This window comes from Malania oleifera, chromosome 1 (genome assembly GCF_029873635.1).
Source record: "Malania oleifera isolate guangnan ecotype guangnan chromosome 1, ASM2987363v1, whole genome shotgun sequence".
In the NCBI taxonomy this organism is placed as follows: Eukaryota; Viridiplantae; Streptophyta; class Magnoliopsida; order Santalales; family Ximeniaceae; genus Malania; species Malania oleifera.
This window is the reverse complement of record NC_080417.1, coordinates 3,749,519-3,776,511: the sequence shown is the minus strand read 5'-3', so window position 1 is coordinate 3,776,511 and position 26,993 is coordinate 3,749,519. Positions and strand designations below refer to the sequence as shown.

The 26,993-nt window shown below is 38.0% G+C and overlaps 1 protein-coding gene and 1 long non-coding RNA gene across 3 annotated transcripts in view; one reads left to right on the top strand and one right to left on the bottom strand.

Moving 5' to 3' along the window:
• LOC131158155 (agamous-like MADS-box protein AGL21) overlaps positions 1–26,993 on the bottom strand; it is a 63,588-nt gene that overhangs the window by 13,940 nt on the left and 22,655 nt on the right. For both annotated transcript variants that reach the window (XM_058112821.1, XM_058112811.1), the window contains exons 4-8: positions 17,771–17,832; positions 7,935–8,031; positions 7,801–7,842; positions 7,625–7,708; positions 7,358–7,508 (exon numbers count right to left, since the gene is read on the bottom strand). In XM_058112821.1, the coding sequence (XP_057968804.1) occupies positions 7,389–7,508; positions 7,625–7,708; positions 7,801–7,842; positions 7,935–8,031; positions 17,771–17,832 (405 nt within the window). In that variant the 3' untranslated portion in view covers positions 7,358–7,388. The remainder of the gene's footprint in view (positions 1–7,357; positions 7,509–7,624; positions 7,709–7,800; positions 7,843–7,934; positions 8,032–17,770; positions 17,833–26,993) is intronic.
• The window catches only part of LOC131144744 (uncharacterized), a 45,109-nt gene that overhangs the window by 15,781 nt on the left and 2,335 nt on the right, over positions 1–26,993 (top strand). The window lies entirely within an intron of this gene.

Sequence of the window (26,993 nt, the reverse complement as noted above, 5' to 3'; positions counted from 1 at the left end):
GTGGAATAACTAAATTATGTGATACACAAAATCCAATATGAAACAGAAAATAGCAAGCAATAGAAACAAACCCAAGGAAGGAACTTATCTAATACCAATTTGGTACAGTGCATGGAAGAAATAGGCTGCAGAATCTGTCAGATTAGAAATCTGACAAATTAGGATAATCACAGGGAGATATGGTGACAAAAGAGGGATCCTCTTGTGTGGAAACGTTGCAGTGGAGGCTACGGAAGGAGCCACTTATCAGATCTTAGGAAAATTCGGAGCAGGTCAGAATTGATTGGCAAAATGGAAAGGGAAAATTCCATAATCTCTCTTCATTATCTGGGCTAAGATAAGTACAAGTACATGACAACTTTGGGCATCAAGTGTGCCTGGCAAAAATACTATTTCTGACTACAGCTGTATTGACTTCTCGAGACTTAAAGACCTCATAAATAACTATGGAATTAGACATTTAGGCTTATAATTGAACTTTGTAAATAGTAAAATTGGACTTAGTGAATGACACTCTTTGATTCGACCATTATAATGACACTAAGATGACAATAATTAATAGCTACTATTGCTATTACTGTGCATCAATGGGAAGTGGACTGTTTTCCAAAAAATATTAACTAATGCTTCACTGAACCAGAGCACTGCATCATTGTAGAAGCTGTATATATCTGTAAAGAAGATTAATGGGAAAGTTTAGGGAAAAGAGAAGAGAGTTGTGTCACAATGTCACATCCCTGGAAATTCCAACAATGCCTGTGCAACACTTGGACACTCTTCCTCTTCAAAGACTTAGAGAGCTAAGTCAACCTTAACCTACTCACAAGAAAGAGTGAAATAAGTAAAGAGAGGAATGTGGCTAAGGACACTCTTATTGCTCACTTTGCTTGGATGCTTACAAATGAGGTTCATATCTCTACTTTTACAAGTCTGCCTCTTTAACGAAGGGTGGATATTGATTTGATCTTATGGTTCACACCGAGCATCTAGAATTTATAAATCTGTACAATAGCTATGTTGTCCAGATCTTTCTCTAAAAGACTTTAGAGGCAACCCACAACATAATGTCCAAAGTCTGTTTGCATTCACATGGGGCCACATCACCAATGATTTAGTGTATTGTTACTTTCTCCAACTATTCCATCTGCATCCTTATCATAGCTTCTTCTTGGAAGTTGAGTATCTCATTTTTGAATTGCACAACAAGGCTTCATGTGCTCAACTTGCTTCACTATTGGGTTGTTTGTTCCAATTCACTAAAGACTCTCAACAAAGCTTGGTATGATCTAATATTTAGGAATGACTAGATAAGCAAGGATAAGTCCACCTTTTTGTCATAAGAAATGTTTATGGATGTGGGAGCCATCTTTGAATGCCCTTGACTTAGGTCTTTCATGTTAGCATGATATGACTGAGTAGGCTCACATGGAAAATAGGATGGTTTTTTAGCTTTGGAGGTAATCTCACTTGGCCTGTCACCTTGCCAACCCCTTGAATGATTGGAAAAGCCATTCATACCTCCTTACTAACCCCTTGAGTAACTTGTGGAATGCTTTAGCTTGGTGGGGAAGGAGCTTCACTTAATGATACTCCATTTGTTGCTACTTCTTATTTGCCGACTTCTTCATTTTATTAGCTGCCTTGGCCAAGAATGATTAAGCCATGTTGGTTTGCTTATGCCACCCTTTTACAAATTTGTAAGCTTCTGGACTCTTGCCTATGTATCCTATAGCAGTTATGTTTGGGCATCAACAGTTGTTGTCTCATAAGGGCTTTGATGTGTGGACTTGCTTCTTTGAAAGTTATAGGGGAATTGAGCTACATCAAGCAACTTTGTCCAATCCTTTTAGTTAATATTCTCATAATGCCGCAAGAATAGCTCCAAAAAAACATTCACCCTTTCTATTTAACCATTGGTTTGTGGACGATAACTTGTGGTAAAGTTAAGGTTTGATCCTATGATTTGGAAGAGTTCCATCCAAAATCACCCCATGAATCTTCCATCTCGATCACTCGCCATGGTTGACGCTCCTCAACCCTTAAGCACAAGCCTCTTCTTCAACAATCCTTAGGGCAAGTTATGAACATCCTATTATTGGAAAATCTATGCACAACCACCATGATGGCACCATATCTTTTTGAAGTGGGTAAGCAAGTGATGAAATCCTTAGAAATGCTTTCCCTTAGCTGTTCAGGTATGAGCATAGGCTTTGACACCTATATAGGTTGGTTTTGAAAAATTGATTCACCTTGTTCTGTTAGTACACAAAAGTCACAAGACAAGGTCGTGCATAAGGCTTGGTGTTGTCCCATATTTTTTGCCATGGTAAGAATCGTCCATAATTATGGGTGTAAGGAGTACCCTTGGAAGTCCAACCCACTTGCAGCCTTGATGCTCCTTAAGGATCTCCTTTCTCAAGTTCCCCAACTTTGGCACATACAACTCCCTTTAGTGAAGGGTAGACCATCCTTAAGCCGGAACAATTGTGTCTTCCTACATTTGACATAGTCCATCATGTTATTGGCTAGAGGATCAATGTTTAACCCCTCCTTGAATCATTAAAGTACTTTGGGGTCTACTAGTAGTAGCAGGCTCGGATTTTTGTCCTAGTGCATTTGCCACCAAGTTAGCCTTGCTTGGCTTGGACTCACTTGAGCTCAATTAAGTTCTACCAAGAAGTCTTGCCACCTCACTTATTTTGGGGAGAGCTTCTTTTGAGTGAGGAAGTAGCTAGTAGTCACATGTTATTGGTCTTCACCTTAAATCTCGCCCCTAATAAGTAGTGTCTCCATGTATCCATGTATGAAAGCAATGTACCACCATAGTCATCTTCTTCTCTTGGATGGTATATCCCATGATGAACCCCCCTCAGTGATAATTCACCAAGCTAGGAAATATCTCAACTTATTCACCTTCCTCGGTGGTTCCCATTCTCGGATGGCCTACACGTTGGTCTTATCCAAGCTTCCTACCTCCCACTATATGGTTCAAGAATGTCACCTCATCACAAACAAAGTCATCCTTCTCCTTCGTCACATAGGGTTCTTTATATTTTAGCACTTGGAAGACTTGTTATAGGTGTTCTACTTGTTCTTCAAGTTAGACATTACAGTGTCATTTAAATACACCACCACAAATTTATCCAAGAAGGGTTGGAAAACCCTATTGATAAGAGTACAAAAAGTAGCAGGAGCATTTGTAAGGTCAAAATGCATAACCAAGAATTTATAAGAATCATTGTGTTACACTTTTGGTCTTAGGTCCATCTCCGTAGGCTATTATTACTTGGTTGTATCCTGAATTAAGTCCAACATACTGAACCATCGTGGATCTCCACATTGGTCAAACAAATTCGTAATTAATGGAATGGGATTTTTGTTTTTCATAATGATCTTCTCAAGTGCCCTATAGTCAACACATATTTTGTGAGAGCCATCATGCTTCACTTGAAAGATAGATGGCGCACTATGGGGGCTTTTGATGGTTGGATGTAGCCCTCATCCGTTGGCCCCTTGAGTTGTTTCTGAGTTGTTTCTGAAGTTCTTCCAACTCAAGAGGAGCCATTTGATATGGTGCCATGGTTGGAGATCTTTCATTGGGTTCCTACTTGATCCTATGATCCATCTCCCTAATGGGTGGTAGCTTCTTCAGGAGCTTTGCTGGCTTGTAGTCTTCGATGTTGGATCTCCATATGTAGATTCTCCATTAGGCAAGGTGTCTGGGCTTCCTCCATCGTCAAGGTTGCATGATATGTTGGTTCTTTTCTCTTTACTATTGCAAAGAGTTTCTGAGTGGAAAGAGACTTAACTTTGTTGGATGCTTCATGATTGACTAGTGCGATGCGAGCAATTCCCTCATTCAAGATGTACATGGTGCTAGCAAAGGGGAGTGTAAAGGCCTGAACACCATCTAGGAACTCCATTCCAATAAGGTAATCATCCATGGGCACCACTAATGCATCCACCTCACCACACTATTCAGCAATGCATAGCTTTATCCTGCATGCTACACCATAGATGGACATGGCCTAATTTATGGCCTTAAGCCTCTAATGTTCCTTATTGCATTTGAACCCAAGTCTTTTGGCTTCCTTTACATCGTTGAATATGTTGGAAGCACCTGTATCCACCAAAGCATTTACTCTCCAATCCACTCACTATGGTCTTTATATGCATGCGACCTTTCTTCTTGGTCTTGAACACCTCTACCTTGGCCTTGATGCTGTTCATGAATTGTAATGAGCCCATCTATGTCTTCTCTTCTCAATAATTCTCCCCCTCTTCTTCATTAAAGGAGGAGAGTTTGCTCCTCTTTGGGAACTCCATGTTCGGTGAGGGCTTTCACAAAGGAAGCAAGCAATCTTTGGTGTGTCATAACCATCCTTGTTTACATAATTAGATTTTCCTTTGTTGCTAGAGGATTTCTTGTGACTTGCCTCTTTTGCTCAGAAAATCTCATTGACTTCTCCACCTTTATCCTTGTTGTTCCTTGGGACTTTTTGAATTCCAATAAAGATTCCACCACTGCTATTTTTTCTTTTCATCAACAAAGTGACATTTTACAAAAATAAAGACAAAGGCATCAATGGGATGCCACTCAAGTGCAATAGAAACAATGAAAAAAAAAAAAAAACAATCGTAACTGCATGGTAGCAAGGAAATCTAGGATTACAAGTATGTCCCTCCTAGCCAACCACTTTGCAAGATTCCATCACCACTATTGGTGAATCAAGGTCCTTTGCACCCTGCCTTTGTAGTAGTTCCAATCTAGCCATGATTGGAGACCATCTGTGGATGCACAAAGGAACTCCTTCTAGGCATGTTTGATATTTCAAGTCTTAGCTGGGAAAACATCTTCGCACTCCTTTCATGTGTGAGCCCTAGAAGCTTGCCACGAGCTTTTCGCTCCATGTTCTCAAGATAAAATTACTTCTTGGTCTCCTTCTTGAGGTCACCCAAATGTTGGTGCAGATGCCTTTCTTTATGGTCTATGTCAAAATATCTCCATCTCCATCACACTATGGTAGAGTCAAAAGATAGAGAGGGATGATCTTAATTTTGATAGTATTATCCCTCTTGCCCATAGCATCAAAATATTATTCAAGGCTCTATAGGAAAATATCAAGTTCTCTAGCATTCCTAGAGTTAATTGTGAAACTTCAATTTTAGATGTAACATGGGTAGTAATATTACCTTGTGTTATCGTCCTTTTAAAAAGAGACCAATTTACCTTCATCTCCTTGATTTCTTCCTAAGGAAACAAATTGGCTCCTCCATGAATCCATTACATAGTTGAGGAGGCCTTGCATATGCCCAGAGAACTTATTGTCTTATAATTCAAGCTCTTTAATGTATTGACCAATCTACTAAACTTATCTTGTCCATCAACCATGCAACCTCCACCTTAACAAGCTGCGCTTCCATGGAAGTAACATTGTCTCTTGAGTGGGGCTTCTCCTTTCTTACCTTGTCGATATCCTTCTCCCCTTCACGTTGCTTTCCTACTTGGCAACACCGAGTTAGATATCTTGCCTATTCACGTCCCCATGCAATCATGCTTTGATACCACTTGTTTCCAGCTTGGGAATTCCAATGATTCCTCTATGGCACTTGGACACTCTTAGAAGATGTAGAGTGCTAAGTCAGCCTCAACCTAATAGAACCAAGATCACAAAGAAAAAAATGAAGGAGACTCAAGAGATGTATGTGAGTAAGAACAGTCTTATTCTTGGATGCTTACAAATGAGGTTTATAACCTTATTTATACTACTACACCTCCCTAACCAATTGTAGAAATTGATTTGATCGTATGGTTTACCTAGATGCTCCATGGAAGCTTTTATAATCTTCATAAATCTATACAAAAATTACAGTCTCTAGATCCTTCACCAAAAATACTTTAGAGACGATTCACATAAGCATCCATATAATGCCCACATGCATTTGCATGGCACCACATCATCATTGAGTTGGCTGATTGACTCTTGCATGTGGTTTTTATTGACATAGAGAAAGCTTATGGTAGGGTTCTAGAGAAGTTCTATGGTCGGTGTTCTCTAGAAAAAAAGTTGGTAATGACTAATGTTAGCACTATGAATTGAGATTCTTGGGGTGTACATTAAGTGTCTACTTTAAGTCCTTTATTTTTTTGCATTAGGTGATGGATGTACTTCCGTGGCGTATTTTGTGTGCAAATGATATTTGTCTTAATTAATGAAACTAGAGGTGGCATAGAATCTAAGTTACAATTAGAGAATAATCTAAGGTATGAGTATGAAGACAAGCAGAAATAAGACAGAGTACATGAAACCTAATTTTGGACATTTTAGGAGAAATATTTGAGAAAAGATTAAACTTGATAGTCAAGAAATTTTTAAAACTAGTGGATTTTGAATATATTATTCAAGGCTGCAAGCTAAAGAAGAAATTGAAGATGTAACGTGTAGAGTCAAAGCAGCTTGGGTAAAATGAATAATTGCTTTGGCATGTTGTGTGATCTTAGAATATCCTTAAAATTATAACAGAAGTTCTATAGGACGGATATATGGACTAGAATGTTTGGAAACAAAGTTGTTGACCTGAGAATGCTAAGGTGCTGAGTGGTATAACTTTGAAATATAAATTAACGAATGGATACATTTGAGGTAATTTGGGTGTTGCACTTGTAGAAGATAAGGTAGATAAGGGAAGAATGGTTGGTGTAGGCAGTGAGGAGTGAGTAATTTTATTGGTAGTAAGACGGGGAGGGGTAGATCTAGAATAACTTAGATGGAAATTGCAAGGATTTGAGTAATGTTATTGGTAGTAAGTTTACTCCATTCTAATTGGTTAGTCATGAGTTTGAGTTTAAGGAAACAACATCTTTGCATAAAAGCAGGGGTAAGGCACCTTACATTGTGACAAACCACCCCATACCCTCGCAAAGTGGGAAGCCTTGTGGCCTGGGGACGCCCTTTTATTTAAATCTCTAAATGCAAAATATTTTGGAAGAAATGCTTTTGTCAAAATGTAGTTATGCTTGTTTGTTTCATCCTTTACTTTTTAAGCACCAAGTACAAGATACATACATTTGTTGGATTCACAGATCATCCAGTTACTAAATCAGGGTGAAGACAAACTCCTTTTCCTTTTCCTTTTTTTTTTAATTTTTATTTTTATAAATGAATTTAATTAAATTATCTAAATCTGTATATGACTAAACTTGAACTACTAGAAATGTGGGGTATTATTTTTATTGAGGTGTAAATGAAGTAACATTTGTTAAAAATTTTTTCAGCCCTGTAATGCGGTTGTTGTGAAACTTTTTTCACACTTCTAACTCTTTTTTCCAAGGGTGTGAAAAAAGGAAGAAATTTACCCTGATTTTGTTGCTCCTGGAGTCTCATAACTCAGTTGCTCGGTGGGCTTATTTGAAGATGAATGTGAGCATTTGAGTCATCATCAATGCCAAAACTGTATGGAATGAAGGCATTCTCGCTTGTTGCATTCGCATTCCCTATGCCATAAACCTGAGACAGGAAGCTGTGTTCTTAGCCGCAGTCAAATTAGTAGTTTCTCATAAAATATCAGAATGGTGGCTACAAAAGTTTTTGGGATCTCTGAAACAGTGTGTTAAGTGGAATACCTTTTTATACAATTCCATGTTTTCTTGGCGAATAAGATTTACTTTCTTATGCAGTTCCACATTTTCTTGATAAAGAAGGTTTTCCTGTAACAAAACCAAGAAAATTTAGATGCCATTTCTAAAATTATTTGTGAAAAAAATTTATGACAAGAAGCTGATGTTCCTTTTGGAAAGACCTCTCGGTTTAGCTCTTGTATATTATGAGTCAAAATTTGTTCCTGCAGAAATTAGGAAACATTATTAGTCATTCCTTGCCTGAATCACCACAAGATTGGATAGAACGCATCCTGTGAAGTAAAAAATTTCTGACCTTTTTCATGCGGATACTCTTCAAACTTGTTTCTAATTGGTTCTCCAGACTTTGCAGGTCTCCAACGCTCAAATTATGCAGTCCTCCCATCAACTGCCTGCCTCATGAGGGTACAATATAATATATATTTTCATATTTGATATGTGTGTGTGTGTGTGTGTGTGTGTGTGTATATAATATCTTCGGTGATATGCATCAATGTCTTTTATTGGATAGGCTGTACTATTTTTCAAGATAATAAAATATATACTGTTTGGAAAAAAATATTTTAAGAGATCTTTAAGATACAAGATCACGATCTAAAGAAATGAGTCATCTTAAGCACAAGATCTTAGGCAGAGAAGAGGGACTTGGATATGTTTAGGGGATTGGATAACATTTCAATTGAAGTTTGGAAATGTTTTGGGGATAATGCAAGTATATGGTTAACAATTCTATTCAACACAACTATAAAGATTAAGCACTAACAAAATGCTGGAGGATTGGGGGAAAATACGTTAAATTCCTATATACAGAAAACAAAAGTGATGTTCAAAATTGTAATAACTATTGTGGAATCAAACTTATGAGTCATAGATGAAATTGTGGGAAGGGTAATTTAACAAAAAATAAGATTAGAAATGAGGGTCTTAGAGAATCAATTTGGTTTTATGCTTGAAGATTGACAACAGAAGCTATTCATCTTTAAGAAGATGAATGGAAAAAGTTTAGGAAAAAGAAGTGGGACTTGCATATGGTTTTTGTTAACCTAAAGAAAGCATATGATAGGATACCTAGGGAAGTTCTTTGGTGGGTTTTAGAAAAGAAGGAAGCATGGTCTTAAATTTCCACGAAATTGTTGAAATTTCAGTCGAGATTTTTGGTTTCTGTCACCCTCGAAATCGAAATGGCAATCGATTTCCGTCGAAATCTCAACGAATCGTTTGAAATTTGTCAAAATCTCTAAATTTTAGTGAAACTTGTCGAAATTTTAACTATACAATGAAATTTCTTCAGAATTCAAATGAGAGATTTAGGAGTGAAGTGAAATTTCTCTCTTGATTTATTTTATTTATTTTTATTGGAACAAAATATTATTACAAGTGCTTTTGAAATTATATGAAAAAAAAAACTTATAGCAATATTTAATTTAACCATTCATGTCTAAATTACCATTATTTGTATAATAAATAATAATGAAATGATTTATGAATTTCATTTGTATTAATTGAATATGTTTAATGTACATTTATCTTACAAATATGTTTGATACACATACTATATTACAACTTTTCCACCTCATACACAACATATATATATTTTACTTGCAATATATTAGTCAAACTTACATTATTATGTTTGTTAACCATTTCTAAAGATTCACAAAGAATTCCAAGCTTTACTACTGATTTCGGTTATTTTTTCAAATTGAAATTAAAATTGACATTGAAATTGAAAATTCTTTCGAAATTTTTGTACTTTGGAGTTTCGAAATTTGAGGAGAAATCAAAATTTAAGACCTTGGAAAGAAGTATGCAGTAGATATACTAATGTGATTAGGGATGCATGTGATAGACTAATTACTAGCATTAGGACTGCAGGAGAAGAGTCTAAAGAATTTCCAATGACAATAGGTGTACATCTAGGTTTTACTTTGAGTCCTTATCTTTTCGATTTAGTAATTGATAAACTCACTAGGAATACCCAAAATGAGATCCCATGGTGTATGTTGTTTGTAGATGGTATTGTTCTGATTGATGAAAGTAGGAGTGGAGTAGAATCTAAGTTAGAACTATGGACTTTAGAGTCTAGAGGCTTTAGGATAACTAGAAATAAGACAAAATGTATGAAATGTAACTACAACCATGGAAGGGAGAGTATTGGAGATAAGATTAAAGTTGATAATCAAGAAATTAATAGCACTAGTAGATTTCAATACCTTGGATCTATTATGCAAGTGAAGGAGAGATTGAAGAGGATGTAATACTTAGAGTTAAAGTAGGTTGGTAAAATGGAGGAGTGCTTTGGGCAAGCTATGTGATCGTAGAATACCTTTAAAATTGAAAGGAAAGTTTTGTAGGATGGCTATAAGGCCAACTATGCTATATGGATTAGAATGTTGAGAAACGAAGAAGCAACATATGTAGAAGGTAGAAATTTTTGAAATTCAAATACTAAGGTGGATAAGTGGTATTACATTAAAGGATAAATTAAGGGACAAACATATTCACAAAAAAGTTAGGTATAGCACCAGTAAAAGATAAGATACAAAAGGGGTAGTTTAGATGGTTTGGCATTTGAAAGGCATGCCAAGTAGTGCACCACTGAGGAGCGAGTTAGTTATTATCGATGTTTTTAGAGGCGTATTAGGGCAAAAACGCACCAAGGCGCAAGTCCACAAAAGCATTCGCCTTGGGCGAGAAGGCGTACGCATTAGGCAAATACCTCGCCTTTTTACGCCTCAACATCTAGGTGTATGCCTTTTAGTATCCTTGGCTAGAACCCAGAACGCAGCCTATGCTCTCTTTCTTGAAGCCTCTGCTATCTCCGACGAAGCTCGACGAAGCCTCTGCTCTCTCTTAAAGCATCAACGAAGCCTTCTCCCTCTCTCGAAGCCTCAACGAAGCCTCTGCTCTCTTCGACAAAGCTCGACGAACCCTCTGCTCTCTCTTTTGAAGCCTCGACGAAGCCTTTGCTCTCTCTCGAAGCCTCAACAAAGCCTTTGCTATCTCTGACGAAGCTCGACGAAGCCTTTGCTCTCTCTGACGAAGCTCGACGAAGCCTCTGCTCTCTTAAGAATCATGTTTTTATTTGTTTCTCCATTATTCTAACATTTTTCTCATTTTTATACTATACATAAATTTTTTTATTTATTAATTATTTTAAATAATATAGTCCCGAAATACTTACACCTCAATGCCTTGAGGCTTACGCCTGGCCTCGCGAAGGGTAAAACGCCTTGCCTTACGCCTTCACCTTTTAAAACATTTGTTATTATAAATGGTAGTAGAAGGGATAAAGTTAGACCTAAAATAACTTAGAATGAGACAGCTGAGAAAAATTCCCTTGATTGTGTTAATTGGCAGAAAAGGATTCATGTGGCCGACCCTACCTAGTGAGACATAAGGCTTCTTGTTGTTTTTGTTGTTACTTGCCTAAATTCATTCTTGAAGAATTCTGAGTGCATGTTTTTTTTCTTTTGGTAACTTTAGCCATTAGCCTGAGTTTTTTCCTCCTTTAAAGCCAATTTGATTAGCCATATACTGCATTACCTCAACTATCCTCCTTTGTTTAATTAGTGTTATCTCGATTTTTAATTAGATTAAGCACTTATTGTTGATGAAACCTCTAGTTTTGTTGAGAGAACATCTTAAGGAAACGAGAAAGTAAATTCTCATCACTTTAGGAAGACATAATCCACTTTTACATGTTTATGCCATGGGATGTGTGTGTATCTCTGGATGAGGACGGGTGAATTGGGACTCTGTCCTGTTCCTCAAGCATAAATTTTTTATTTTTTCATTTTTTATGTTTTATTAAAAAAATTAGATGCTTTGTTGGAAAATATAGTCATATATTTCTTTTTTAAAAGCTGAAATTTAAGAACATGATGGAACATGACAGTGAAAAGGAACATAAAAAATCATGTAATGATAAGTGATAACAAATCAACAATTGAGTCTTATTTTCAACCATTGTTATAATAATTCTTTCTATATTAATTTTTTACCCTCTTGTCCTAATAGCATTATTATCTACCATGATCATAACATTATTTTTCTTATTGTTGCATCAAGCCTCCATTGCACATGCAAACTATATTAGCTAGTATTTTCTTTCACCTTTTCCTCAATTGGTGCTACCCTTGACCTCTCATATCTGCAATTCATTCTTATTCTCTCGTCTCTTACATCATTTCATTGCAGATGTACGAGAGAAAGAGAGGGAGCCATGTTCTGAACCATGTTAACTAGTTTTTTCTCATCTATCTTCAATTGGTGCAAAACTAAACCTCTTACGTATGCAATTTTTTGATTCATTTCTCATTCAATCATTCTATTTTCTCTTGTAGTTACCACCAATCACTATCAATGTACTTATTTCTACTTTGCTGACTCTTTGCTTAACATTTTTATCCGTTTAAAGACCAAAAGACAGTGGTGAGGGAAAATCCAAGTTTAATGTATTTAAAAGACTTCTTATGTTTTGGCTTACATTGGCTTCTCAGGAGAATATCCGTTTTAGTCTTTGAGGCTTTTCTTCGTGCTATAAGATGACACAATGGGGCTTCTCTATTCATGAGAAACGTGTTATTATTTGTATTGTGTTCATTGTTGCAAATTATGGTTTGCCTCATAGTGTCTTGGACAAGCACCTTAAGTTACCACCTTTTCTCCTCTTTCTTTTTACATGGAATTTGGAAAGACTTTACTCTTTGATCTAAATGCAACAAAGGACGATACTGCGTTTCGGGGGGGTGAGGGTGGGGTGTGCGGTAGGCCTCACTTATGTGGATGAATGCCTCTCCTGTGCCAATTAATGCCTCAACCCTAATAAAGTTGGGTTTGGACCTCAAGTCTCTAGTGCACCTCCTATAAACATTTGTATACAATGTATACACAATAGTTGCTATGTACAGGAAAAATGAGAGTCTGATACTGCTACAGGCCACTTTAGTGCTGAGCATGAAAATTGTGACTTTAGTGGCTGTTAAGTCGCTGCATGGATCACTGTGGTGGCTGATGGCGGCTGACTGCCTTTCTTTATTATTATTATTTTTCAATTTTTTGGGCATTTCTCAGATTTCTACCCTTTTTCCAACAGATTTCAGCTTAGATGTACTAATTTAGTGCATGAAAACACAATCTTGACATTCAAAATCAAATTAAAGTGTGGTCCACTCTACTAGCTCACAGACTTCTACAATTCTACAGCTATCTTAACAACTTCCAGCATCAAAATAGTAGAAATCAGCCAGTTTGGACCATAGATAGGAAGGGGGTCTTCACCGTTAGATCCTTTTACTGGAAACTCCGTCCTTCAGAGTCTAACAGTACTAGTTTTTCATTTGGAAGACAGCTGGCCCCACAAAAGTTGTCTTCCTTGTTTGGAGGCAACTCATGGTAAGATCCTGACTTTGGATAACTTGCAGAGAAGGGGGCTATCCATCGTCAATGGATGCCACCTTTGCATAGCCAATGCTGAATCAGTGAGTATATCCTCCTCCATTGCCCCTGGACCAGGAATCTGTAGAATTTGGCTCTGAATTTGATCAGGCAATGGTGGGTCACCACCGATTCTGTTGGGGGGGGGGGGGGGACTCTGGGCCAGGAGAGGGATTCAGGCAACAAAAGAGAAGAAAAAGGCTTTGTCTCTCATCCCTTTGCAATTTTCTGGTGTGTTTGGAAAGAGAGAAACAATAGAGTGTTTAGTAATTTAACCCCAGCGCTTCAGACAAGCAAAGAGCAGTGGTTATAGGCAGTTACTAGCTGGCATAGTGGAAATGTTGTATATGATTTTAATGTATCTTTGATCTCTGCGACACTCTTCAGGGTGGTTGATTTTTTGTAACTTGGGTCGGCATTCCCTTGATGCCTTTTCAATAAATTCCCTTGATAAAAAAAAAAAGTATGATCCACTTCTCACATCCCCATTTGAAAAATTCCTAGTCTTAAGAGTTTTAAATTGTTTGTTTGTTTGTTCATCTTCTTTTTTTTTTTGAGTGGTAGTGGTAGCACTAGTGAAGGTCTTACCCTTTGGTGGAGAGAGGGAACCTTATGGTTATGGGGTATTGGGGAAAGAAGAAGGGTATGGCATAGGGCCATCAAGAGGCATTTTGCTGGGTTGCTGACAATATTGGATTTCATGATGCATCTGACAGTAACTTTTATTTGGCGGTAGATTAACCATGGAACTAGGAGTATGAGTGGTGCTGGTGGTGGTGGGAGGAAATTTGCAAGAAACAATTGCCAACAAAAGCATGATCCATTCAATGATTGATATAGTACGGCCTGGAATTTTGGAGATTTTTTTTGAGAAAAAGAAACTTTATTGAATAGCATAAGAGTAAGATACACAAGAGGAGACCCAGCAGATTTCAAACAGAGCAAAGAAGAATAAAACAACATCATCTTCATAAAGCATTCCAGTCTTTGACAACATCTTGGAAGCAGCAACCCTTAAAACAACCAGCATTATGAGCCCAAATAGAAACCAAATGTTGGATCCTGTCCCAAGTAAACTGAATTTTGGTGATTTTGGACGTCAAGATTCATCCCAGTCTTATCACTCTTATGATAATGACCATTAATATCCTTCAATGGGTTATTATAATCCTGATCTACTGCATCATTATCTTAGTGGGCCTAATCATTACCTAGGGTTAGCCCTAATTCCAATATATTCACATATCATCAAGGACAAGTATTTGCACCTGTTTTATCTCCTAGACCCAGTTTTTCTCCACTAGTGGACATTCTGTATGGGTGGGGAAATAATGCTCAATCCCAAACTCAGAGCGATAGGCATGGAGAGACTACATAGAGCCTCTTGTCAGACATGTGGTACAAATTACTTTGTTAGGTAAGAAGTTATGAGTTACGATGTATATTATGATTATTGATGCCCTTTTTTAATTACTTTCTGTGTCTTTAAATAAATTACTCGTCCATTTTAATTATATTTCTCAAGTTTTTGGTCATTAAAGTAGTGAAAGCAATATAATTTTTCTTAGCAGCAGCTTGCAATTAAGTTCATCCCCCTTGCAAAAGAACTTTGTAGGTTGAAGAAAACATTAAAAATCATAGCAAAGAGGATTATAGGCTTGTTTTCGACATTGGCAGGGTTGTATGTGTTCTGAAAAAAGTTCATGGTCATTGTAGCTGTGTTCCACAGTGTAACTACACTGTTACCACTCAGCTGTGCTATTTGCTACTGTTCATTCATATATATTCAATCCCCCTACTAAAGAGTTTTTGCGGGCTGAATAAAGTATTCAAAATCATATTATACAGGGTTATAAGCCTGTTCTTCAAAGTTCAATGTAGGTAGGGTTGTGTATGCTTGAAAAAATTCATGGTTCCACCACACTCCTTATCAGTCTGCTGTGCTATCTGCTACTTCTGGTTATGCACACACACACAAGCACACACACACATTTGGGGTAGATTTTGCAGAGATTATCAGGGTTTGAGTTCCATTTTGATACTAAAGGCAACGAATTTTTTTTTTTGTAATGGTATACATACCTGTGGTTCTCCTTTTATTGGAGCTATCTGTGGTGGGATCAATTCCTTAGAGCTTTATATTTAATGGGGTTTACTAAATGCATTAATAAATTATAAACTATTCCTTTTCCCTTACGAGTTTAGGTCATCCTACAATTGGCACTGATGCTGTCACTGTATGAAGTTTAAATCATGTGTGAGATGTTTATTTAGTAGTTAAAGGTTTTTAATTGGCCGTGATAGGACAACAGATTGGTTATGAACTTTTTAAGCTGCTTAATTCACTAGGTTCAAGCCATCATAGCCATTGCAGTATGGTTTCCGTATTCTCACGTCATTCAGCTTACTCTTTATCTTAGATGGGAAAGTAGGTTTGGAGTCTCTACAACATAAGTCTTATTTGGAATTTCAGTTTTCTAGGATGTGCCTAATAGTTTCAATATTCCTATTGTATTCCACTTGCAAACAGTCTATCTTATAGACTTATACAAATGGATGGCTTGACCTGTCCTGTGAAACAGGGTTGACGGTGGAAAAATTTAGGCTGGAGTCAGTTTCGAAAATACTAATAAGCATTTTGACCTTCTCTAGAATTGACAAGGAATGGTTCTTCATTTTAAGGTGACTGTAATTTTGAAGCCTGCTGTCTAACTGGGAGAAGTCAATCTCATTCCTTATTGCTGCCAAGCTGAAAATTTGTAAAGTTGACCTCTTGTACCTCCTTACATGAAATTATTGACATACTTTTTGCAGTCCTGACTTGTGTAAACAGTGATACATTGTTACGTTCGTAACATTTTACTTCCTCCTCGAGTTACAAATTGAGTAAATTCTCCAATGTGCATTCATGAAGCACCTTTTCATGAATAGCTGATTGCTGCAAAGGCTTAGCTAGCTTGCAAGCTGGACAATATATATTTTTTAAAAAGTTGTTTTCAGAGGTTTGCTGTATAAAATGGTAATTACTAATTAGTTCAGTTAATATTGATGAGTTCCTTACACATAGCAAGTATAGGGGCAAGTTATAAAGCATATTCTGGTAAGTAGAAAGAACTACAACTACTAATTTATTGGGCATCAAGCAAATCACAACTACAATGCATGCCGCATGCATGGGGGGTTACATGGTCACATTGGCTTCGAAGCTGATGTCCAATTAACCATAGCTGTGCATGCTATTTAACATTTTTTATTACAGAAGGTTCTTTCCTTTGTGTTGTTTTTAATTCATTTGTGTTTGAGCATACTGAGCAGTGACTTGTCCTTCTGCTGGTAGTATCACTTCTGGTATGTGACAGTTCGCTGTTTTGCTATGTCTTAATTATTTTCTAACCGTGATACTCATTTTAAGAACAAAATAAGTAATGTCCTATTGGGAGATTTTAAGGGCCTGTTTAGTAGTTAAAAAACAGCTTTCATTTTTCATTTCAGTTTCTCAGGAATTAAATAGTGCTACTTTTTCCAGTTTTCAAAGTTTATATGGAGAAGTTGGAAATCATTAAACTAAACATGAAAAATTAAAAATATTTTCCCAACTAAACAAGCGCTAAATGATGCTAGAAACATCGCATGCACGGCAGCCATGTGGTGAAAGTGATTAAAAAGGTGCTTTGGTATTTGAGTATTGTGCATCAAGCTATAGCAATGTGTTTACTAACTTTTGGGCCAGGCATCAAGCTTGCAATTTTTCATTAGTTTTTTTTTTTTTTTTTTAAGAAATAATGAAAGATAATTACAAAAAGAAAAAAAAATAAATAAATGTAGGTAATTTATTTATTCAAATTTCAATATGAGCGTATGAGATTGAGAACATATAATGATGTGGTCAATATTTCATTGCTGATTAACCTCTTTTCTGAATATTGTACATAAACATTTCCAAGCTGTTTGAGCATGATCTAATCAAGAAAATAATGTAGTAATAATAAAGAAAAAACAGTCAAAAATTGTGAAGGGTGATCAAGCAAGAGATGCAATACTAGTTGATACTTTACAGGGTAAAAATAAAAAGAAATTGGAAGATTGGTCAGCGTGAGGTGTCTGCTGCGCTAGAGAAGGCATAAGAAAATGAAATGAAGCATAAGAAGTGGCTTAGTATGTTTGGCCTTCAGTAGTTTTATAATTGTCCCATCTTATGGTATAATCTTTGTGTATTCAACATATTCTTGTCACATAATGCAACACACAACCAAAAATTATTCAGTAAGCATATCTTATTCTAATATTCCCATGAACAACTACGAAGGATATGTGTAATGATCATGTAGTAAATTGAAACAATTATAGCCATGTCAAATGGATTGTCAGGTGGTGCCAATGATTGTCTAGGTTGATGCCATTTTGCCCATGGCTTTACTTCTATCTGCTCATGCATTTTCTTATTTTATTTAATGCAAAAGTGTTCATGCAGTATGGATTATTAATCATACTCTTGTTCATTTTTTCTATTAAGTGATGCCTTATTATTTATTTCCCTGTCCATTGACTTGCACAGTTGCATATGAGGAACAAGGATATTCCTGCATGTACATTTTGAAAAATGATAGAGCATGGTTATTATATATATATTCATTTTAATCACCTTTTCTTATAAGAGTGAAGGTATATTGTGCATAAATAGAAAGATTGTACCGATGGTTTTCTTGCAAGTTCAGTAGTTGTTGCCTTAAGATTGCTGCCTCTCTTTGCCAATACTAGCAAGTCCAATCGCATAGATGAAGTGCATGCAAAAGTGCAATATGCAAATATAAGTTACTTTCATCATTGTCACTAAATAGTAATAATGATTTTGATGAATGTGATAGGACAATAATAATATTTTCTTTTTGAATTTTTGAATAAATTTAATCACAAGTTGATGCAAATTCAATAAATTGAAATAACACAAAAGCAAGCAAAGTGACTAAAGTATCTGCTTGGCTATATTTAATACTATGTTGGTTACAACTTACAACCACTATTTAGTGTGTGTATATATTTTTTTATTTTTTCTTGTGTGTTTTTTTAATGTTTGTAAGTTCCTATTATGGTGTTGCTTGGTTTCATAGAGGTACAATTCTTGTAACTGTGACACGTCTCTGGCTTGTGTTCAACCTTGGAGGGAGTTTTGGTTAACATGGATTCAATTATGAAGATGTCATTGGGCGTATTTTGAATGTCATGCGACATTGTGGTGGATTCGTATAGTTGTCATGGTGGCATCTTGGGCTAGATGTATGATCATTAGACCCATGGTTGGTTACTTCTATGTGAACAAGAATGCTTCAGAGAGGTTACTTTGAGGGTACGCTAGGTGAGCGACCTATCTCCTCTGTTATCCTCTTGGGTATTAAGTGAGCACCCTGAGGAGAGCTCAAGGGCAGGCTCTTAATATCCTGAGGGATATCTTGGACTTTATTATTGGGTTGGGAGCCCTGTGGATGACTTACTAGAGATTGAAGTTGCATGTTACTCTTAATCTAGAGGTTGCTACTTACACTAATATTGGTTCTTGAGTCTACTCTTGGGCATCATTGTCTCATACTCGTTTGGACTATTGAAGGTATTGATCCTTCATATGTCTAACTCAAATAGTGTATGGTGTCACTTCCTTAAACTCTGGCTAGTGGGCCATAAGTGATAGATGCTTTGACACAAGGGTAAATTGTCTTATGAAATTTAGGATGCTTGATTGTACCTTGTGCCCTTGATGAGGGGATGAGGGTTGATTTTTGGGAATTAAGATAATACCTTGTGCCTTGAGGCATGTATTGAGGCCACACTATGGGAGTTTTCCTATTATGGTTGGTGCTTAAGCTCAGATGACAATCTATTGAGACTTTGTGGTGTCATCGTTCCATAAGCAAAGATGATACTCTTGGATCTAATGGAAGAAAACAATTGTACGAGTTTTTCCAAGGGTTAACAAACCTTGGGTAAAAATAGCACCTGCTGTAGGTATTGCGCTTAAAATTTTTGGATCTATGGGAAAGAATAAGTGTGAAAGCGCTTAACGAATAATCCTTGAGACACTTAAACATGAATCTATGTTGGTCATAGTGGTGACGAGAACCTTGTGGGGTATATAGACTCGAAGGGAATTGCGAATGTTGCTCACAGGTCTTCGATGGAACTTTAAGATGTTCTTATGATTTGAATTCTAGTGGGAATGCAGTTGAAGACCACATTGGCAGAATTGATAGTTGAGTGCTTTTGCACTGTTGGCCTTTCAACCTTATCTTTACCCATGCTAGAGGGCATTGGGATGTGGTTTGCTAGAGGGCACTTGATCTATGTTGCTAGTGGCCACATGAGCGTGGCTAAAGGCCTTTTTTGTTTGTTTGTTGTTGTTGTTGTTGTACACGTTACTTTTTGCGCAATTTGGTGAGAGGGCAATTCATATTGACGAAAGATTGAGTTTGAGTTTGAGCATGAAAAAGCTAGATGGTAGTGGTATTAGAAAGTTAGCCATAACAAACAGTGGTTACGTTTGGTTCACAAGCAAGCAGTTGAAATTTGAATCTTGAGCATTTTCTTTGGGTGAGAGTCGTGAGACTTGGACGTCTAAGGACACGGAAAGCTGAAACGATATTGAGTATTAACACTTCAGGTGTGATTTAAGCAATTGATCCTTGATGGCTAAAAAATGATCAACTTTAGAATCATGGGATTTGCAAGGATATTGGGTATGCTTTGAGGAACTTGGGATGCGAACCCCAAATTTTGAGATTGGTAATGTTTTGAGAGACTTAAGGATGTGGGCTCACCTTTGGTGTCGTACGGTGGAATTGAGCTTGGATGTTACTTGGTGTAATCACTTCATTCAATTGTTAGGCTTGGGGAGCCATTCGGATGTGGACCAACCTTAAGTGTAAGGTTCGAATTGAACTTTGGTGGTGTATTTGGTGTTGGAACCTTCTCCATAGGCAATAAGAAGGTAGAGAGAGGAAAATAGAGAAGCCGTTGGTGTTGTCTTGGAAAGATGAAGATTTTGGAATGGATCTCCTTGCACCTAAAAGGAATTTCTATCAATTTTCAGAGGATGGTATTAGATCAAAGTGTAAGAAATGAATTATGAGGGAATCATAAGCAGAAAGGGATTTGAATATGAAGCTTTTTGAGCTGAACTGATAAGATTCTTAGTTGGTTCCAACAAAAAGATCAGCTTTGGGAAGGATTCTACCCTACTAATTCAAATGACGAATCTACTTCACTCTGGTGAGAGCGTGGGCTTGAGGGACGAGGATTAGATACAAATTCGTATCAAGGACTAGTTAGGTAGACTTATTGGATTGTGTCTTCGAGAACTTGGGATAATGAGGATTGTGGATGGCCAATGGGTTTGAGCAAAGTTCTTGGATATGTAACTTCATTGGGGAATCAAAGATTAGAGAGTGGTTCTCAGAGGGAGCTAAATTGCAATTTGGGTCTCAGATTGGAGGAAGATTTTGGGTTTGGGAATGTGTTCCATAGGAGTCTTTGGACAGGATTTGGCTCAGTTGTTCAAGTCTATGGCAGGATTAGAGACGAGTTTGGGTGCCGTGAAAATATGGATCATTGGAGCTTCATTGTTCCAAAGCCTTTTATGTTGGGTTTTTGGGAGTTATACTGGAAGACAAAAGTGCGTGTTAATCAACAAGGATGTTGATAAGATTTTTTTGGGGGGGTGGGGGTGAAGATGTCATGTTGCTATAATTCTTGTGACCTCGACACATGTCTTTGGCTTGTTGTTTTGCCTTGGACGCAACTTTGGTTTACATGGATTTGATTATGGAGATGTCATAGGATGTATTTTGAATGTTACTGTGGCAGTTTGGTGGATTTGGGCGGTTGCCACACTGGTATTTTCATGCTATGATGTATGATCATTAGACCCATGGTTGGTTACTTATATGTGAATGAGAATATTTCAAAGAGATTACCTTTGGGGGACACTAGGTAGCGACCTACCTCCCTTGTTGTCCTCTTGGGGTACTAAATGTGCACCTTGAGGAGAGCTCAGGGCGGACTCTTGACATCTTTGAGGGGTGTCTTGGGCTTTAATGTGTGATTGGGAGGCTGATAGATGACTTATTGGAGTAAGAAGTTGCTCTCAGTTCGGAGGATGTGGTTTGCATTGATCTATGCCCTCGACTAAACTCTTGGACAGTGTCATTTCATACTCGTTTGGACTAATGAGGGCGTTGATCCTTCGTATGTCTTAGTCAAGCAATGTGTGGTGTCACTTCCCTTAGCTCTAGCTAGTGGGTGGCAAGTGATAGATTGACATTAGGATTGTGCTGTGGAGATGGGAATTACCCTCAGTGTTGGTGGCTTGTGAGTTAACACCTGAATGTTAGATCCATGGTTCCTTAAATGACAATCTTAGTTGGGACAAGGGCGTGAGACTTGACCACTGAATTGGATATTGGAGTGTTTCCATTGTTGAGGATGAGTATGGCTGGGCAGGACTTGGTGTAGCCTTGTCACTGCACAGGCATGACTTTGTTATACTTTAGGCAGATAAAGGCAGTGGTAAAGTTCCTTGAGCCCTTGGAATTCTGCAGCCTTGTGACCCCTGAGTTATAGTTCAGAGTGTTAGGTATTCCATATCCCACCGTCAATCTCGAAGCCCATCGGAGTTGAAGTCGCAAATTTAGAAGCCCACCAGACTTGACTGAGTGGCTGTTGCAGCCATTGTTGATCTGAAATAGGTGCCTGTATTTTGTTGACGGAGAAGGAAATTGGCTGCTCCAATTGTCTTATAAATATGAGGTTGCATTTGTTTGAAATGCAATTGGTTGGATCAAACCAGGATCAACCAGTGAGGAGAGAAAAAATTAGAGAGAAATTAATTTCATCTGTTTCTTCCTTTTTGTGAGAGAAATTACTTCTTGTAATTGTTGTTCTCAAATTGATTAGTGGATTGTCACGCAACCATGGTCGTAGGCAATATTGGCCAAACCACGTTAAAAAATTGGTGTCTTTTGTGTGTGTTTATTTTTGGCTAGAGCTTTAAATCCCCTTACAAATTGGTATCAAAGCATTATTGAGGGGTTTCCAGCAAGTTTTTCCGGCGAAAGAAGGATCTGTAGCTCTTGGTAAGTTTTTCCAAGTTGCTCAAAATGTCAAATTGGTCATACCATCATGTAGCTCGTGTCAAGACGATCGCAGCGGTGAAAATAGTGTGAAAAACCGACTCCGAACGAAGTCACATGAACCAACGCAATAACTCAATTAAGTGCTCTATTTCTCCTTAAATTTGCAGAACCTGCAAATTCAAATTGGTGTGAAGAAGAAAAGTGCCACATCAGCGTGCCCCCACTTGCCACATTGCCAACGCGTGTGTCATTAGTGGGTCCCACTTGCCACGTTAGCGTGGACCCCACTTGCCACGACTTCAACAGGTCCCACCTCACCCACGTCAGCAAACGGTCTTAGAAAATTCCGTTAGCTAGGGGAATATTCCATTAAGTTGAACCAGACCAATCCAAATTTGTTTTTGAGCCGAACCAAGCCAATTTTGACCTAATTTTTGCAAGGTTGGACTTGTTTCCAACAAAATCAAATGTTTTGGATGCACTGGTGTTCTCAGATTTGTGAGATTTTGTTTCGAAATTTCTATAAAGGCTAGATCTTTGACAAGATCATGGAGGCTAATATGAGCAAGATGATTTGCTTGAATGGCACCAACTACCACAAGTGGAAGGGAAAGATGAAAGATCTTCTTTTTCTAAAGAGATTACATTTACCTGTTTTTGCCACTCAAAAACCGGAAGATAAGTCCGATGATGAGTGGGCATTCAAACATGAATAGGTATGTGGTTTCATTCGGCAATGGGTTGAAGATAATGTTTTGAATCATATTCAAAACGAAAATCATGCTAGAACCTTATGGATCAAGCTAGAAGCCTTGTATGCATCAAGGACTAGGAACAAGAAATTGTTCCTACTCGATCAAGCGATGCATCTCAGGTACAAGGAAGGTAGTTCTATTTTTGATCACTTGAATGAATTGACCGGATGCTTTCAACAATTATCAGATGTTGGCATCAAATTTGATGACGATATTTTGGGCTTGTGGCTTTTGAATACTTTGCCCGACTCATGGGAAAATTTCCGTGTTTCTTTGGTCAATTCTGCTCTCGGTGGTGCTATGACGTGGGAGTCTGCAAGAAGCGCAATTTTAAATGAAGAAATGAGGCTACAAGCTCAAGTTGCCACCACATCACAATCTGAGGTTCTAATATCAGAAAATAGGGGAAGAAGTAAAAGCAAAGGCCAAGAAAAAAACAAAAGAGGCGGGAGTAAATCCAAGTCCAGGTACAAGAAACTTGAGTGCCATTATTGTGGTAAGAAGGGCCACATAAGAAAGAATTGTTATAAATGGAAGGCTGAGAACAAGACGAAGAACACCAAGCAGGAAAGAAGAGACAACGGTAGAGATGATCATGTGGCCACCACCACTTCAGACCTTGTTGTGGTCTGTGATGAGACTGATGTCAATTTAGCATCCAACGAAATTGGATGGGTCATTGATAGCGGTGCTTCCTTCCATGTCACATCAAGGAGGAAAATTTTCACATCTTACACTCTCGCTGATTTTGGGGTGTTAAAGATGGGCAACGACGAACTGTCAAAGGTTTTCGGTATTGGATCTATTTGTTTGAACACTGACAATGGGACGAGCTTGATTCTCAAAGATGTTCGGCATGTACTGGACATTCGATTGCACTTAATATCGATTGGGAGGCTTGACGATAATGGGTACTGTAGTACTTTTTGTAATGGCTAGTGGAAGCTCTCAAAAGGAGCACTTGTAGTTGCTCGAGGGAGGAAGTCATCTAGCTTGTATGTAATGCAAGCTTCAATCTCCACTACTTCTGTGAATGCAATTGATGTTGCTGGTTCTTTAGATTTGTGGCACAAGCGGCTCAGCCACATGAGTGAGAAGGGACTAGGTTGTCTAGTAAAAAAGAATTTGTTTCCAGAACTCAAAGCTACAAAGTTGAGCAAATGTGCTCATTGGCTTGTTGGGAAGCAGAGATGAGTTTCCTTCAAGAGTCCTTCTCCTTTCAGGAAACCAGACAAACTTGAATTGGTGCATTCGGATGTATGTGGTCCTATGAAGGTACGAACAATTGGTGGTGCATCGTATTTTGTTACTTTCATAGACGATTATTCCAGGAAATTGTGGGTCTATGCATTGAGATCCAAGGATCAGGTTCTTGACAAGTTCAAAGAGTTTCAAGCCTCTGTTGAATGTCAAACAAGGAAGAAACTGAAATGTGTTCGCACCGATAATGGTGGCGAGTACTATGGACCATTCGATGCTTATTGTAAGCAACAAGGAATTAGACATCAAAGGACACCACCAAAGACTCCTTAGCTAAATGGTTTAGCAGAGAAGATGAACAGGACATTGATGGAGAGAGATGCTTGCTTTCTAAAGCTAAGCTACCAAATTCTTTCTGGGGCGAGGCACTATACACAACTGCCTATGTTATTAACTTATCTCCAACTATTGCCTTGAATACAGATGTTCCTGTCAAAGTGTGGTATGGAAAGGATGTTTCCTATGATCATTTGCGAGTGTTTGGGTGCAAGGCTTTTGTATATGTGCCCAAAGATGAAAGGTCCAAGCTAGACGTCAAGACCAAACAATGCATTTTCATCGACTACGGGCAGGATGAGTTTGGCTATAGATTGTATGATCCTATTTCTAAAAAGCTTGTTAGAAGTTGTGACGTTGTCTTTATGGAAGACCAAACCATTGAAGACATTGAAAAAGCTGATAAATCAGAAACTCGAAGTTATGATATTTTGGCTGATTTGAATCTAGTTCCTGTTCCACAATCAACAGGTGTAGAAAGCATCTATGACCATAATGATGCGCTAGTTGATGTTCAAGATGATCAAGTTGAGGGTGATCATGAAACTGCCGAGGGCATGGATATCTCGCAAGAGGCTGATGATGTTCAGCAGGAGGTTCCTACTAAAGAGCCAACTGTTCCATTGGGGTGAGGTTTGAGAAATCATCAACCCTCAACATGGTATTCACCGGAAGAGTACGTGCTCCTCACTAACGGGAGAGAACTTGCATGCTACATAGAGGCAGTTGAGAGTGAACAATTTTAGAGTGGGTTAAAGCTATGGAGGATGAAATGAAATCAATTGCCTAAGGGTAGAAAAGCTTTGAAGAATCGGAGGGTTTACAGGGTGAAACACGAAAGGGACACTTCACATCCACAATACAAAGCTAGACTTGTTGTCAAAGGCTTTGGTTAAAAGAAAGGTGTAGATTTTGAGGAGATTTTCTCTCCTGTGGTAAAAATGTCTTCAATCCGGGTTGTTTTGGGTTTGGCAGCCAACCTTGATCTGGAGGTTGAGCAGATGGATGTGAAGACTGCTTTCTTTCATGGTGATTTGATGGAAGAGATATATATGGAGCAACTAGAGGGTTTTATTGCCAAAGGCAAGGAGGACTATGTCTGCAAATTGAATTAGAGTTTATATGGCTTGAAATAGGCTCCTAGGCAGTGATACAAAAAGTTTGAGCAGTTTATTGCTCAACAAGGTTATATGAAGGCTACTTCAGATCACTGTGTTTTTATGCAGAGGTTCTCAGAAGATGACTTTGTCATCTTGCTACTCCATGTCGACGATGTGCTTATTGTTGGACAGAAATCTTCCAGGATCAGTCAGTTAAAAATGGAGCTAAACAAAGCATTTGCTATGAAAGACTTGGGACTTGCGAGACAAATTCTCGGAATTTCTATTGTTTGCTATAGGAAGAGTAAGCTGTTATGGTTATCTCAAGAGAGGTACATTGAGAAGGTACTTCAGCGATTTCGCATGGATAAAGCTAAAATGGTTAGTACACCTCTTGCTACTCACTTTACTTAGTAAGAAACAATCTCCCTTGAGTGATGCTGACAAGGAGTATATACAAAATGTGCCTTACACATCAGCAGTTGGTAGTCTTATGTATGCCATGGTGTGCACCAGGCCTAACAATGCTTACGCAGTTGGTACAGTGAGCCGTTTTATGTCCAATCCGGGAAAGGAGAATTGGAATGGAGTACAGTGGATAGTAAGATATTTACGTGGTACTTCCAAATTGAGTTTGATTTTTGGCACTGGCAAACCCGTGCTTGAGGGCTACATTGTTTCAGATATGGCCGGTGATATTGACACAAGGAAGTCTACTTTGGGTTACATGATTACCTTTGCAGGGGAAGCTGTGCCTTGGCAATCTAGGTTGTAGAAGTGTGTTGCCTTGTCTACGTCTGAGGCCGATTTTATTGCTATGACGAAGGCATGCAAAGAGATGTTGTGGATGAAGAATTTCATAAGCGAATTTGGTTTAAAGCAGAAGAGGTATGTTTTGTTTTGCGATAGTTAGAGTGCTATACACCTCAGCAAGAATTCTACGTTTCACGGATGTTCAAAGCACATTGATGTTCGGTATCATTGGATACAAAATGTTTTGGACTCAAAGTTGTTAGAGCTTGAGAAGATTCATACTAATGACAATGGTTCAGACATGATGAAAAAAGTAATAACTCACAATAAGTTTGAACTTTGCAGGGAACTAGCCGGAATGGGTTCCTGCTAGAAGTCCACTCGTTTGAATGACCTATTGCATTCTCCTCCGGTGGGTATGGAGGGGGAGAATTGTTAGGTATTCCATATCCCACCGTCAATTTAGAAGCCCACCAGACTTGACTGAGTGACTGCTGCAGCCATTGTTGATTTGAAATAGGTAGCTGTATTTTGTTGATGGAGAAGGAAATTGGAAACTCCTATTGTCCTATAAATATGAGGTTGCATTTGTTTGAAATGCAATTGGTTGGATCAAACTAGGATCAACCAGTGAGGAAGGAAAAAATCAGAG